Genomic DNA, 13,169 nt, shown 5'->3' on the forward strand with positions numbered 1-13,169 from the left:
ACCCCTGCCGGGAATCGAACCCGGGACCTCCCACTAATAAGACCCCAGAGTTTATCACTGTGCCAGGGAGGCCGACAAAGCACCCTGACTTTTTGAATGTATGAGTACATTGAAGTCTAAACGTCATGTTCTGGTGCTGGTCTAATATCTGACCACAATCAGACTGAATGAATGATACCTAGGTAAGTAAGTAGGTATCTAGTTTATGACGCTCCGGGTGCGATATCCAGGGGACAGGCAGAGGTTAGAATCCTGCCGGATCCACAATTTTTGATACCTAACTTTATTAAAGTACCTAGGTACTTTTTTTGATAACTTAGGTATTTAAAAAAATATCTACTCACTCTTACATACACGTGGAGAAACAAAAAATATTTTTTATTTTGTAGTGGTTTTAAATAATTTTTGATTCTAATATTTTTTATATGTAAGTATTTATAAATTGATTGTAATACCATGACAAAATCATTTCGCTTCGAGAAAACAACCATTACAATAGTTTTCTAATTTTCATACATTTGTATATGTAGGCGTACTTAGTATGAATTTGAATGTACTAGGACAGTTTTCAAAAAAAAATATTTTGTCAATAAAACATCCACCTTTATATGAACTCGAAATAGTATTAATCATCGATTAACCTTGTTTACATGTTGTACACATGAGAATTTTTCTACATTATCTATTACACATTGCAACATTCAGAACAAATAGCTTACGTACGTGAGATTTGGATTAACTACTTCGTAAGGTTATAAGTAGGTACATTTATTTATTTGTAACTTTTTCCTTTGCATTTTTCTATGAATTGTAGAAGTTAAAAGTAAGTTGGAAATATTTTCGTGTACCTAGGTGGCAGCTCATTTATCTTTTTTTTGTCTCATGACTAGTTCGTTGAAGGCTACGACTGATGATGCTAATAGCACAGTTTTACGATGTGACTATGGCTACCGGCAGACCCTTGCCGTCAAGCTGTACGGTGTTTAAGTTTATGTAAGCCACCCAATTCCAGATTACTGGATAGTTATTATATCATCAGAAAACACTGCAGTTTTAGCAAAAACATAACAATAACTCAGGTATCATAACCACGCGATTCCTTCCCAGAGAAATTTTGCTTGCGACTCCTACACTCCGCCTCAGGAAAGTCCAATAGTCATTTGCGGGAATGGGTATAATCTTGTACATATAACAAAATCCCACAATCAATTTTGGACTTGCCTTTACAAAAGTTCAAAAACTCTATTAGAATAATGCAAGCGTAGGTAGCTTTATCTCTGATAATCTCTAATTAATTTTATCTAAGCTTTAGAAACAATAGAACATGTTTTGGTGTCAGAGCTTGTAGTAAAAGTGCATTTTAATAAACAAGACGTAGGTATTTATTTAAGTTTGAAGAATACAAAATAAAACAGTTAATAAATTCAAAATCATTTTATTATTAAGTACATACAAAATTATGGCACAAATGACTAACATTTATTTCAATTATCTAAATCTATTTCATTAAAAATCCAAGCGGATTATTGAAGGGTGAACTCCACATTGGCCTTACGGTTGGTGTAGGTTTTGTTTTGGATGGTCCTAAGAGACCTCCAAGCCCTTGGTCCAGTACACCCGCAGGTTTTTGATTCTGGTTCCCCGTTGGCCTCTGACCTTGACCAGATAACCCTTGTACTCCTTGATTAAGTATTGAGTCCACTGGTTTGACAAGGCCAGTCGCTGTCCCCACCAGTTTTGATGGATCGAGAAGCTGGCCGAGGAAGTTTTTGCAAAATTCTCCAGCGATTCTATCCCCCATGTTGCCCCATAGGCCCATTTGGCAAAATCTAGAACAGAAAACAAGAATTGAGTTACGTTTATACAGCGGTGTATAAGAAGATTCATTCTTGCATAGGCACGAGTAGATACTGTCTGCGACAGTAAGTTGTGTTCGGGTCTAACTATTGTACTACTAACTCATATCTATACCAAAAATTTGCAGAATAAATATAATTATTATGATTAGTGAACTAGATAATTTGGAATTCGGAAATACTCGTACCTAATTGACGAGAAATTATACATCATGGTGTAGGCATACAAATTATAGCATGCAGTGCAATTTTAATAATATGTGTAATTTTTTCGAAATTAACGTCCGTCACAAGAAAAATAGCTGAGCGGAAAGATTTGGCAGAATTTAAAAAATTGATTAGAAGTCAGTCAGTCTACACTTCGATGATTTGTTGTAACTCGTGTGTTTAATTATTATTGTGTTTGTATTTGATAAGGAATGACGCACCTGAAATTCTTATCCACGGTAATTTTATCTCCAATTTTCAAAAACTGCTCACTATCAGCAGAATACGGCACAAATCCAAAAATGTTCGAAATACCGTTCTTATCTTTTGCCTTAGTCGTGTTTGTCTCAGTTTTGCTGTGAGCGAATTTGGCGATCAAAGAGACAAATGAATCTCTTACACGCCGGTCTGAGGAAGATATGTCTGGTGCTATAGGTCTGCCTTCATCGTCCAACGGCTCGAAGAGGTACGCCAGTTCATCACCATGGGATGGTCCTTTAGCTTTTTTGTTGTTTTTGTCCTTGGGGATATCTGCTCCCTCTGTTGACATTAGAACGATTTATTTATATTTATATTAATATGAAGATAGTCTTTACAGACGAGATCCCATATGAGGTCCCATCTGAGGTCCCACCTGAGGCTCTCTGAGGTCCTATCTGAGATACCAATAGAAGAGCTGATAATAGACGAATTGTATCTAGATATTTCCCATGAAATTACTTTACTTTGATTTCCAACTTAGGTATACTTGCCACCTTCGTTTGTATAGATACCTATTGGTTGACCCACAGTGGCTTCGACATCAATGAATTCAGCAATATTGTTTCGAAACTCTCCCACAATTATTTGGTTTCTCATCCATGCATTGGATGGTTAGTATTGTCCTTAACAGGGCTTATTACTTTCCTTATATTTTTGAAAATAAGACCCACTTTTCAATAAATTATATAGTTCCCTCTCAAATAATATACCTGGTTTACCAAGAATGTTTTCTCTGGAACCAAAAAAATACAGGTAGAAAGATAAACTTACGCGTCAGGGCAAGGCCAGGTAGGAAGTGCGAGCCTTTTGTGAGGTTCCCCATGTGCTCGAAGCTGTAGAGGAATGCGGGTGCGCCCGCGCTCCACTCGCGCACGCTTTGATACGCCGGGAAGTTGAATAGCGCATCACCTATCATTGGAAACAATATCTTTTTTTTAAATTCTGATACAAGTTAGCCCGTGACTACGATCTCACTTGATGGTAAGTGGTGGAAGCAGGCTAACTTCAAAGGGGTATGGCAGTTTCTGACCCGTACTTCTGAACGGTTTCTACACGGCATCGTTGGAACGCTAAATCGCTTGGTGGCTCGGATTCGCCTGTAAGGCGGTAACTAGCCACGGCCGAAGCCTCCGAACAGAAAACACGTTGCTACTTTTATTAAATTGGATTATCAGCCGATCATTGATTACTCAGCTCAACAACTATACAGTTAGTGCCGTGTGGTAGTGCGTTGTAGTGGTAGTGTGTCCATGAATTTAGTCATACCTAGGAGGCAATTAATAATGTTTCACTGGGGAATTTTGATACCTAGTTTTTATATTGCACATTCGTCAAAACGGCAAAGGGCTATGCAAGCTTTTAACATCACCAAAACAGAAATTTCTATGATAAAATTATATACTTTTAAGCATGAATGAATGTATTAAAATAAGGTACCTTCTAGAATCTAGACAGTAAGTTAATAGCAAAGATCAAGGGACACACTACTCTCGCAAAATTACTCGCAAATCTAAGTAGTTACTCGTATATTCAGTAGTACTAGTAGGTACCATATTTTAAATACTTACTTAGTTTAATATCTTTGATTTCAATGCCAATTAAAACTAAGGAGGTAGACGTAGGTACTATCAAAATTGGGTACACTGAGATTTCCTCAAACCCAGCTGTACTATTGTGCTGTATACTAAATCCATATTATTATTCTTTGCTGATATGATATGGAGAACCCTTATTAATAGAGCAGCCCTTCGTTTCGGATTGAGCTATTGTTATGGAATAGGGTTCTGAGAATCCCTGCAGCTGCCGTTTTTTTCGATTTTCGATTAGAACGGCTCGGTTTCGACTTTTGTGGCGCGCTTTTTAGGGTTTCGTACCTCAAAAAGCAAAACGGAACCCTTATAGGATCACTTTGTTATCTGTCTGTCGTGTGTGTCAAGAAAACTTATGGGGTACTTCCCGTTGACCTAGAATCGTGGAATTTGGCAGGTAGGTAGATCTTATAGCACAAGTAAAGGAAGAAATCCAGAAACTGTGAATTTGTGGTTACATCTCAAAAAAATATTAACATGTATTGAAATTTTCAAAGTAAGATAACTAAACCAAGTGGGGTATCATATGAAAGGGCTTTAAACCTGTTCATTCTTAAACAGATTTTCATTTATTTTTGTGCACAATAGTTTTTGATTTATCGTGCAAAATGTCATAAAATACCCGAGTACGGAACCTTCGGTGCGCGAGTCTAAATTGCACTTGGCCGGTTTTTTTCGAAATTTCGATTATAGAAAGGCTCGGTGCGGAAGCTCCACGGCTAGGTTTCGACTTTGGTGGCGTACTTTTTTGTAAAAACAATTACCAGTGGCTTCAACAACTTGGCTGAGAACATCGACTGCTTTAGAGGTGGTGTCAAGTACAGCGTTGTAATAGTCTGGTAGTGGCAGTATATTCTGGAGCCCCACCACGTCCAACCCTCCCACCGTCTGCATCACACCGCGGAGGTTGCCGATCAGCTCCTTCTTGATGAAGTCTTTGACAGCTTGCGCTTGTTGAGTCAGGAAGTTTGAGTATTTTCCTGGAAAAAAAATTAAACTTTTAAAGTATTTTTAACCGACTTCAAAAAAAGGAGGCGGTTCGTAATTCGAATCTATACTTCTATACTAATAAATAAAATTGGAGTGTCTGTCTGTAATTTCGAAATAACTACCTGATATTAAGGTCATATGGTTATTTGAACGATACTATAACTGAATCACACGTTTTTAAAATTTTTGTCTGTCTGTCTGTCTGTCTGTCTGTCTGTCTGTCTGTTTGAAAAGGCTAATCTTGGGAACGGCAGAACCGATTTTGACGGGATTTTCACAGATAAGTAGAGAATTGACCAGGGAGTAACATAGGCTACTTTTTTAACCGACTTTCAAAAAGGGAGTTGTGTTTTTCTACCCATGTACACTGATATCTCCGAGATTTCTGAACCGATTCGCGTAATTTTTTTTAATCGATAGAGGAACTTTGCGACATTGTTCCATAAATAAATTAGATTCCAACTGCTCAATCCTGATGCTGCAGGGGATCTGACCAATCCACGCGGGCGAAGCTGCGGGCATCATCTAGTGTATAATAAAAACTCTTCCTTAGCCTAGTTAATATAAAAACTTTTCTTAACAAAACTACTATTATGTATATTATTCTTTGTCAAAACTACGTGTAGCTTAAAATTCACCCCTGCTGCTCATGCACATCAAAGAGTAGGATCGCCATATGCACGGATGTTTTTCTAGGACTATTGAACAAACCGACAAACTCGACTTAAAAATCGAGATATTATTTTATTTTAATGAGTGCATTTTTATGCGATGTTATTTTATAACTCCAAGCAGTCAAGTAGGTATCAATTTCACCAAGTAGGTAGGTAGGTAGGTAGTAGGTAGTAGTCAAGTAGGTAGGTATGGTTTCAGTCAGAGTATCAGTTTTGTTCAATTGTAAAATCCGATCACGTGAGCACCTACTTTGTGACCTGCAGGATAGTATTATTACAAAATAGATGATAACAATAATTATACCATAGACAGCTCGTGAGGTCTCGGCTGACACCACCCCCGTCAGCATAGGGCTTCGCTGAAGCTTTTTCTTCAATGTTTCGTTAGGTTCCTCTTCAACTAGAGGCGGCAATCCACGATCATCGTCTTTTCCCTCCGGGCGAGGTCCAGACCCTGGAATAGGTAAGTACCTAATTGTTATACTGTTAGACTAGCTGACTCGCCCGGTTTCACACAGGAAGGCTTCTGCCACGTTAAGCTCTGGAACCCAAGGTTTTCTAGTTTCAACATAGTATTTGGGTTTGTATACTTAGTAGGGTTTTTTTGTAAATAGGAATGTACAAAAAACAATAACGACATTGTATGGGAATTGCATATGGTAATTATATAGAATACAAACGACGCGGACGTATGAGTATGACAACGCATACCAATTAAGATTGTTAAGCAACCTTGACCCAAGTCAGTAACTGGATGGATTTCCGGTTATGGATTTTGAGGTTGAAATTTGATTTTTTACCGGAGAGCATGTTAAGCTATCGCGGTCCCGATTATTATCACTAACATATTCTGATAATAATGAGTAATAACTGTAAAAAACGGAGAGTCGGAATCTCGTTCTCGTCGAGTTGTATGTCGATTGTCGAGTCAAGCTGGATCTGAAAACCCTCCCCATTATTATTCTAAAAAGACTCCTACCATTAAGACAAAATTTTGGGGCAAGGCGGCACGAGTCATGACCCTCAGCAATGAGAAACTCGACGCAGTGAGAGATAATATTATGTACATAATATTATTAGGGCAATACAAAATTACGGCTTAAAAATCACGGCAGTACCTATTATGTTTAGAAATCAGCGTAGGAGTACTACGATAACACCAGCTCTTCCTGTGGACATTCATGCTATCGTACTTGGATACAGTACAAATGCAAAATAATATCCAATGTAGTAACAATTTTTTTTAGAGATTATAACCCAAATAATTCAATACCTATTCATTTTAAAAATATTCCATCCAAAAGAACATGTTGAAAGTATTTTTTAAATGAGCAAAGAAAACTATTAAAAAAAAATTAATGGGGTTGTATGGATAATTAGAAAGAATCTAGAAAATTATTGAAATAATAAACTTGGAAGGTAGAACTTCAAACTCACCTTCTCGACCTGAGATTTCCTCCAAAAATGCAGTCGTGTCCAACATATCGCCCTTTATTTCTTTATCAACCTGTAAACAAACAATAAGTAATGGTGTTGATTTTTGAAGCAATCATTTATTAACTAATAAAACTATGAACTATGAACATAAAATGTGAAACTGACTGAAATACAGCTTCAACCACTAAAGCAATGCTTTGGCACACTTTTATTGTACCAACTCCTAGTACTAGCTGGCTAAGGGGTGAGAATAGCGCTAATGTATTTCTGTAACTTCTAAGTCACAGCCTGGAGATTGAAGAAACTTTAAAATGATTGTTTTTTTTTTAAAGAATATTAGCCATGCTGTCATGACTAATACTCCCCTTTCCCCTCCAACTAAGCGTAAAGCTTGTGCCAGGAGTGGGTACGACAATAGAGCAACGGGTGGGGTTTGAACCGCCGACCTTTCGGAATTCAGTCCGCTCCTCAACCGTTGAGCTATCGAGGCTCTTAAAATAGGCGGCTAGTTATGTTTAAAAATGCTTTGTAATATTCTTTAAAAAAAATCACCTGTACAATCTTTTCCATGGGCAACATCCTCAAGCACATAATTAATCGTTCAGGAGGAGCTTTGGGACATCCAGTCTTTTCAGCCACAGCTTCTGCGTGGGACACAATTTGCGTGTCGTTTCTGATCGCACCAGGGGAGAGAGGGGCCCCAGACAATGCGACTACTCCAGCTGATCTTCCTTCAGGAGTTAATCCCACGAGTGACGCTGCACTGCCTCCAGAGCCATGCCCAGCGACGACGACGCGTGTTGGGTCTCCTCCAAAAAATTCTATGTACTCCTTAACCTTGAATGAAGAAGTGGAATGTAAGGCTTGATTTCTATTGCCTGAAACCCGTGGCTGTACAAAACATAGTTCAAAGAAGTGTAGTATGACGTTTTATGAAATAATTAAATCATTGTTGCGGTTGATTACCTTTCATATGATCAGGTGAGGCACGAGCGCACGGTTCTGCTTCAGCATGATGTTAATTAAATCAATGTATGCATAAGAAATTGAAGACACAACACAATAAACTAGATTCAAAACTTCAAAGAAATCTCGTCACGAAAGTTGAAGTTGTAGGTAGTCAACTTGTAACCTAATTTTTTTATTGGAACCATCAAAAATGTCTATTAAATAAAAAGAGATGGTCTTGAACATGATATAAATTTAAAAAAAAAAGTCTTACCCATTCAAGGGCGGAGCGAATGTCAAACAGGCCAACGTTTCCTGACGCATCTTTCTGTGCTGTGCTTAGGAACCCAAGTGACCCCAGACGGTACTGCACCGACACTAATATCGTGTCCTTTTGAGCTAAATGTTGACCCTGCGAAAAATTATCCACAGTCAAATACTCTATTAGTTTTAATTTAAACTGCATTATCACTATACATATTATAAATGCAAAAGTGTGTTTGTTTGTTGGATTGTTAATTTGTCCTTCAATCACGTCGCAACGGAGCAACAGATCGACGTGATTTTTGGCATGGGTATAGTTAAGGACCTAGAGAGTAACAAAGACTACGTTTATACTGAAAAATCAAAGAATTCCCACGGGATTTTTAAAAACCTAAATGCACGCGGACGAAGTCTCGGGCATTAGCTTGTAATAAATAATTAAAAATATATTTCTTAATTTCTTACCCCATATTGTGTAGCAGATCCAGTTCTATAGTTGCCTCCATGAATGAAAATAACAACGGGACTACCTAGGTACAAAAAGTTTTTCAATTAAAAATCAAGATATTGTGTCCTTGGAAAACGTAATGGTTGGAAATACTACATTTAATTTTTTACCTTTTTCTGTCTATCTACGACAGGAGATAATTTTTACCTTCGACGGAAAGAAGACGTGCGATGAGCGTAAGGTATTTTAATAACAACTGGACCGATTTTGATATGGTTAGAGCAGGTTCTGAGTCGTCTCGTCGTATCTAATGGCTATATGCATTGTAGGCTATATGGTACTATTTTAGTGGGTCAACAATCTACATTCGTGGGTTTTTATATTTAAACCTTCTCGAATTTAAGAAGATCTGTGACAGAAGGATGGAAAGTGATCTTAGGTGTTAGTGTTTTACCTGTTTTTACGCAATCCTAAATGTGGAAATCTAATTTGTATTGAACGGATGAATGGACGGACAGACAGACAGACAACGAAGTGATCCTATAAGGGTTCCGTTTTTCCTTTTGAGGTACGGAACCCTAAAAACGCTAATCAATGAGGTACCTTGTTCGTCCCCTGGCATCTTAGGTGAGAAGACGTTGAGACACAGACAGTCCTCCTGGCCGATGACCTGCCCTGACCCTCGAGGGTCCAGTTGAGGGCACGGCGCGCAGTACCTGGTGGCATTGATCTCGCCTGCCAAGTACTGGCGCACTGGCCGCTGGAACCTTCTTTGACCCACTGGTGGTTCTGCATATCTATAACAATATTGATAAGCGTATTAGTAGGCAGGTACATTAAAAAACTTATTCCCGCGCTCATTGAGCCAGCAGGGATAGCTTACACGTAACACGATCAAGTTTAACGAGTTTGACTTGAGTTACCAACTTGACGGTGTATGGCTATCAATTTTCTGGACGCCAATTCAACTCCACTGCAAACTTGACTGTGAATTTGATCGTCTATGGCCAGCGCTAGTCATGAGGAATTGACATTGGTTTCCTAAGGAATTGGGCCTTAACGGTAGGGTGGTAACTAGCCACGGCCAAAGCCTCCCACCAGACCAGACCATTAGAAATTATAAAACATCATTTTCAGAATCAGACATTTAGAAATTATAAAATTCCAAACCCCTACCGGGGATCGAATCCGGGACCTCCAACTAATAAGACCACAGCGCTTACCACTGCGCCAGTGAGATCGTCAAAATGTAACTAACTACCTTATGCCAGCAAAGGTGTAGTATCCACGAATATCATCCTTCAAGCCCTCCAGCCTGCAGCTCAAGCCCTGCCTCTGAGTGAAGACCACCGCAGCGTCGGGCTCCGGCGGCGCCGCGGGCGCTCCGCCCACCACCGCCGCCGCCGGCGCCACGACCAAGGACAACGCACACACACACTGCCACAGCATCACCAAAACTGAGCCTACCCTCTGAGGCTCAGATTAAAACTGTGCCATAGTTTTGTCAGTTGCGAACGGAATTCGCAACCCACGCTGATAAATGAATCCTTTTGGAGTTCCGTTTGACGATTAATAATAATCGTGATACCTAATGTCGGCCATGTATAATACCTAAAGCGGAGGCCAATCTTCAGAGATAGCCAACTGCGCGGGAGATATTATAGTGCACAATGGTTGCGCAGACACAGATGCACTCTCTATTCCCTCACACTCGATGGAGCGAAAATCCGACACGCCCGGAGAGAGAATAGACGTACGCCCGCACGACGCAGCTTTACGTGCTCTCCGAGTCACGAAGGAAGGAAGGCACAAGGAAGGAGGTATCTAACTTCTTAACTCCGGACTGTTACTGAGAACTTCTTAACAGAAAAATCCAATACCTAACTATTTATGGTTGACTTGGGAATCGAACCTGGGACCTCGTCATCCGCAATCGAACATGCTAACCACTAGACTAGACCAATGAGACACTCAGTTTGAAAATTACCGATTACACATTGATGGAAAATTTCTATCTATACATATATGTAACGGATTAACCAACAGATCAATAAATCCTAGCAGAATAAAATCATAACCCTTCCTTTCGGCTTTGCCGTAGTCGGGTAAAATAAAGCCAGTACAAAGACATGAAGTTCACGTATACATCGCTGGGCCAGTATGGTTAAAATCAATATTGTCTCTCCAGCGTCATCTTATAGTAGGTAGGTATACCTCAACCATAACCGGCTCACTTTTTTGGCTCGCACAGTTTTACGAAACTGCTTACTGAGTAAGTACATATCTATGTTACAGAGCACGAGTGACGAGTCTCCTCTCAGAATGAGACGTTTGACCATAAGCCACCACGCTCGCCCTGCGCTGGCCAAGTGCGGATAAGCAGACTTCACGCGTTTTTGCATGTAGAACTTTATTTCCTCACGATTTTGTCCTTCACCGCTAAAGAACTCCGAAAAGTCAGAGGTACCTAACTACGTGCCCGAGATCAAATTAGTAGAGGAGGGCGAATTTATGTATTAGGTAGTTCTACCTATCTAACTACCTACTGGTTATAGGTAGTAATGAAAATGAAAAAATGAAAATGTTTTATTAACAAAATATAGTCTTGTACAATAATTTCCCTGTGTCTGGTGATGGTCTGGTGGTACCCACACTAGGTAATCCTGTATCGTGGGTACCTAGTTTGCATTTACAATATCCCGTTTACAATTTTATTTGACACTCGGTTAGATTAAAGCTAACAGTATAACAATTATTAAGTATAACATTAAGTATAAGTATTAAGTATACCAGCTATTCTAAGGTTATAGTTTATAAAACTTGCATAAAATGGTTATAAAACAAGAATGAGTTTCAAAACCGAGCCGCGATTAAAAATCTAGATACCTAGCTAATTAGAATAACCTACCTATTAGGTCCAACCATCGATATACTTAATAGACTTTATAATACATCCATGGGTCCAACGTATTTAATAAAATTAAAATAATAGGTAAGTATCTACCTAGGTAATAAGAATGGTCTGTGTTCTACTTCTTACATTATCATTCGAGTAATTACAATCCTTTCTGTCTACAGTAGAATTATTTGTTCCAAGCCCAGATCAGAAGATTACAATACAAAGAAAAAAAAGATATTTAAATTAGTAGAATTATTTTTGATCAGGCATTTATTTTAAGCTATGACCCAGAAGTTACCCATAGTTTGGGCTAAACATGCCATTAGGTGTTGATATACATTTTTAGAGTCGATTCTTTATGCTTTTTCATTGGAGAAAAATTTTATACGTCTATTTTTGTATCAAAAATCCCGACCAAAAAAACAGGTATTTTTGATTTAAAATGTGTCGACTATTCTTCTAAAGTTACCCGTAACCACTGAATATTTAACCCGAATAAAATTTTTCTTTTCACAAAAATGTGCAAAACTTTTATGCTTGCAACACATTTGTGCATTATTATCACAGAGGAATAGCAACTTTATCCCAAATGTTTAAAGTTCAAATCACTATGCGTGTAGCTTTTCGTGTAGTTAAGACCTTCTATGTTGAGCCAGTAGTGGCGGAATACAGATGAAGCTTGGATTTAAATTTAATTATTTTGTTTGATGTGCTAGATTTTCTTTGAATATCGGTTTATTCAAAAATATAAAGTCATAACACATGAAGCTTATCTTGCAACTCTTGCGGCAATATCGGTTGTCAAATAAATGTAGAGTAGTAAGAATATTTTGTACTTTTGAATTTCCATGTTTTCCCTTCCCTCGATCTGTTGCATGGGAAGTTTCTTAAGTACTTACCACCTTTTTTAAGCAAATAAATAGATAAATAGATAGATAGGTAACTTGTACATTTAATTAGGTAAGTACCTACAGATTATGAGTCGGTAAGTAAGTATATTTATAGTAACATCTTGAGATCTCAAATCAGCTTAGCTTTGCTGCTTAAACTGTTGAAAAGTATTGACAGTTAAATGACATAGTCGACATAGTAAATGCAAGAATTGTACTTTCTTAAAAGTAGGCATCTTTATTAACCTTAAGTAAGTATCTATATATTTTCCCTCTTCTAATTTTGTAAAACCTACACATCTTCGTTTCCTTTTTTTCTTGACCTCCAGGCTCCATCATCTGTTCTTCTTTTTTCTTTTTACAATAATTGACATTAATAGACAAGAAACCCTCTTTCAAGATCAAGTTTGAATTGGATACTTACTAACATTCAAGCTTATTAAAAGTATGAAATAACTTATGATTTTTTTTTTAAAAGCTTTCATTTGAAACCAAACATGTACCTACCAAGTACCAACTGTACCAAACTCTATAAGTACTTAGTTATATCACAACTTTATATTTTCATACAAGTATTTTATTTTTCTGCTTTATTTAAGTATCATATTTGCCAATATCCACCATATTGAAATTGTCATAATGCAATATTATTGATGATTAAACGAACTTACCTGAAGTGAAGTTCTATCCCAATTATACGAGTTGC

At 38.0% G+C, this 13,169-nt stretch overlaps 1 protein-coding gene across 1 annotated transcript; it reads right to left on the reverse strand.

The window, feature by feature from the left end:
• Positions 1 to 1,419: 1,419 nt before the first annotated feature.
• On the reverse strand, positions 1,420 to 10,200 carry LOC123868947 (carboxylesterase 3-like). The gene is made up of 11 exons (XM_045911659.1): positions 9,936 to 10,200; positions 9,278 to 9,471; positions 8,692 to 8,756; positions 8,237 to 8,374; positions 7,567 to 7,851; positions 7,015 to 7,084; positions 5,882 to 6,031; positions 4,678 to 4,893; positions 3,096 to 3,233; positions 2,285 to 2,603; positions 1,420 to 1,829 (listed from the first exon to the last, which is right to left on the reverse strand). The coding sequence occupies exons 1-11, from the start codon at positions 10,121 to 10,123 to the stop codon at positions 1,499 to 1,501; spliced, it is 2,094 nt and encodes a 697-aa protein (XP_045767615.1). The 5' UTR covers positions 10,124 to 10,200; the 3' UTR covers positions 1,420 to 1,498.
• Between the last annotated feature and the right edge of the window lie 2,969 nt (positions 10,201 to 13,169).

The sequence above is a fragment of the Maniola jurtina genome, chromosome 10 (assembly GCF_905333055.1).
Source record: "Maniola jurtina chromosome 10, ilManJurt1.1, whole genome shotgun sequence".
Taxonomy (NCBI): domain Eukaryota; kingdom Metazoa; phylum Arthropoda; class Insecta; order Lepidoptera; family Nymphalidae; genus Maniola; species Maniola jurtina.

What these genes read in the sequence shown, in the direction of transcription:
- LOC123868947 (XM_045911659.1), bottom strand. Translation starts at nt 10,123, where the DNA reads ATGCTGTGGCAGTGTGTGTGTGCGTTGTCCTTGGTCGTGGCGCCGGCG. An exon ending in TACACCTTTGCTGGCATAAG is followed by an intron (nt 9,472 to 9,935) that starts GTAGTTAGTTAC and finishes ATATTGTTATAG; the next exon opens with ATATGCAGAACCACCAGTGG. An exon ending in CCATGGAAAAGATTGTACAG is followed by an intron (nt 7,085 to 7,566) that starts GTGATTTTTTTT and finishes GTTTGTTTACAG; the next exon opens with GTTGATAAAGAAATAAAGGG.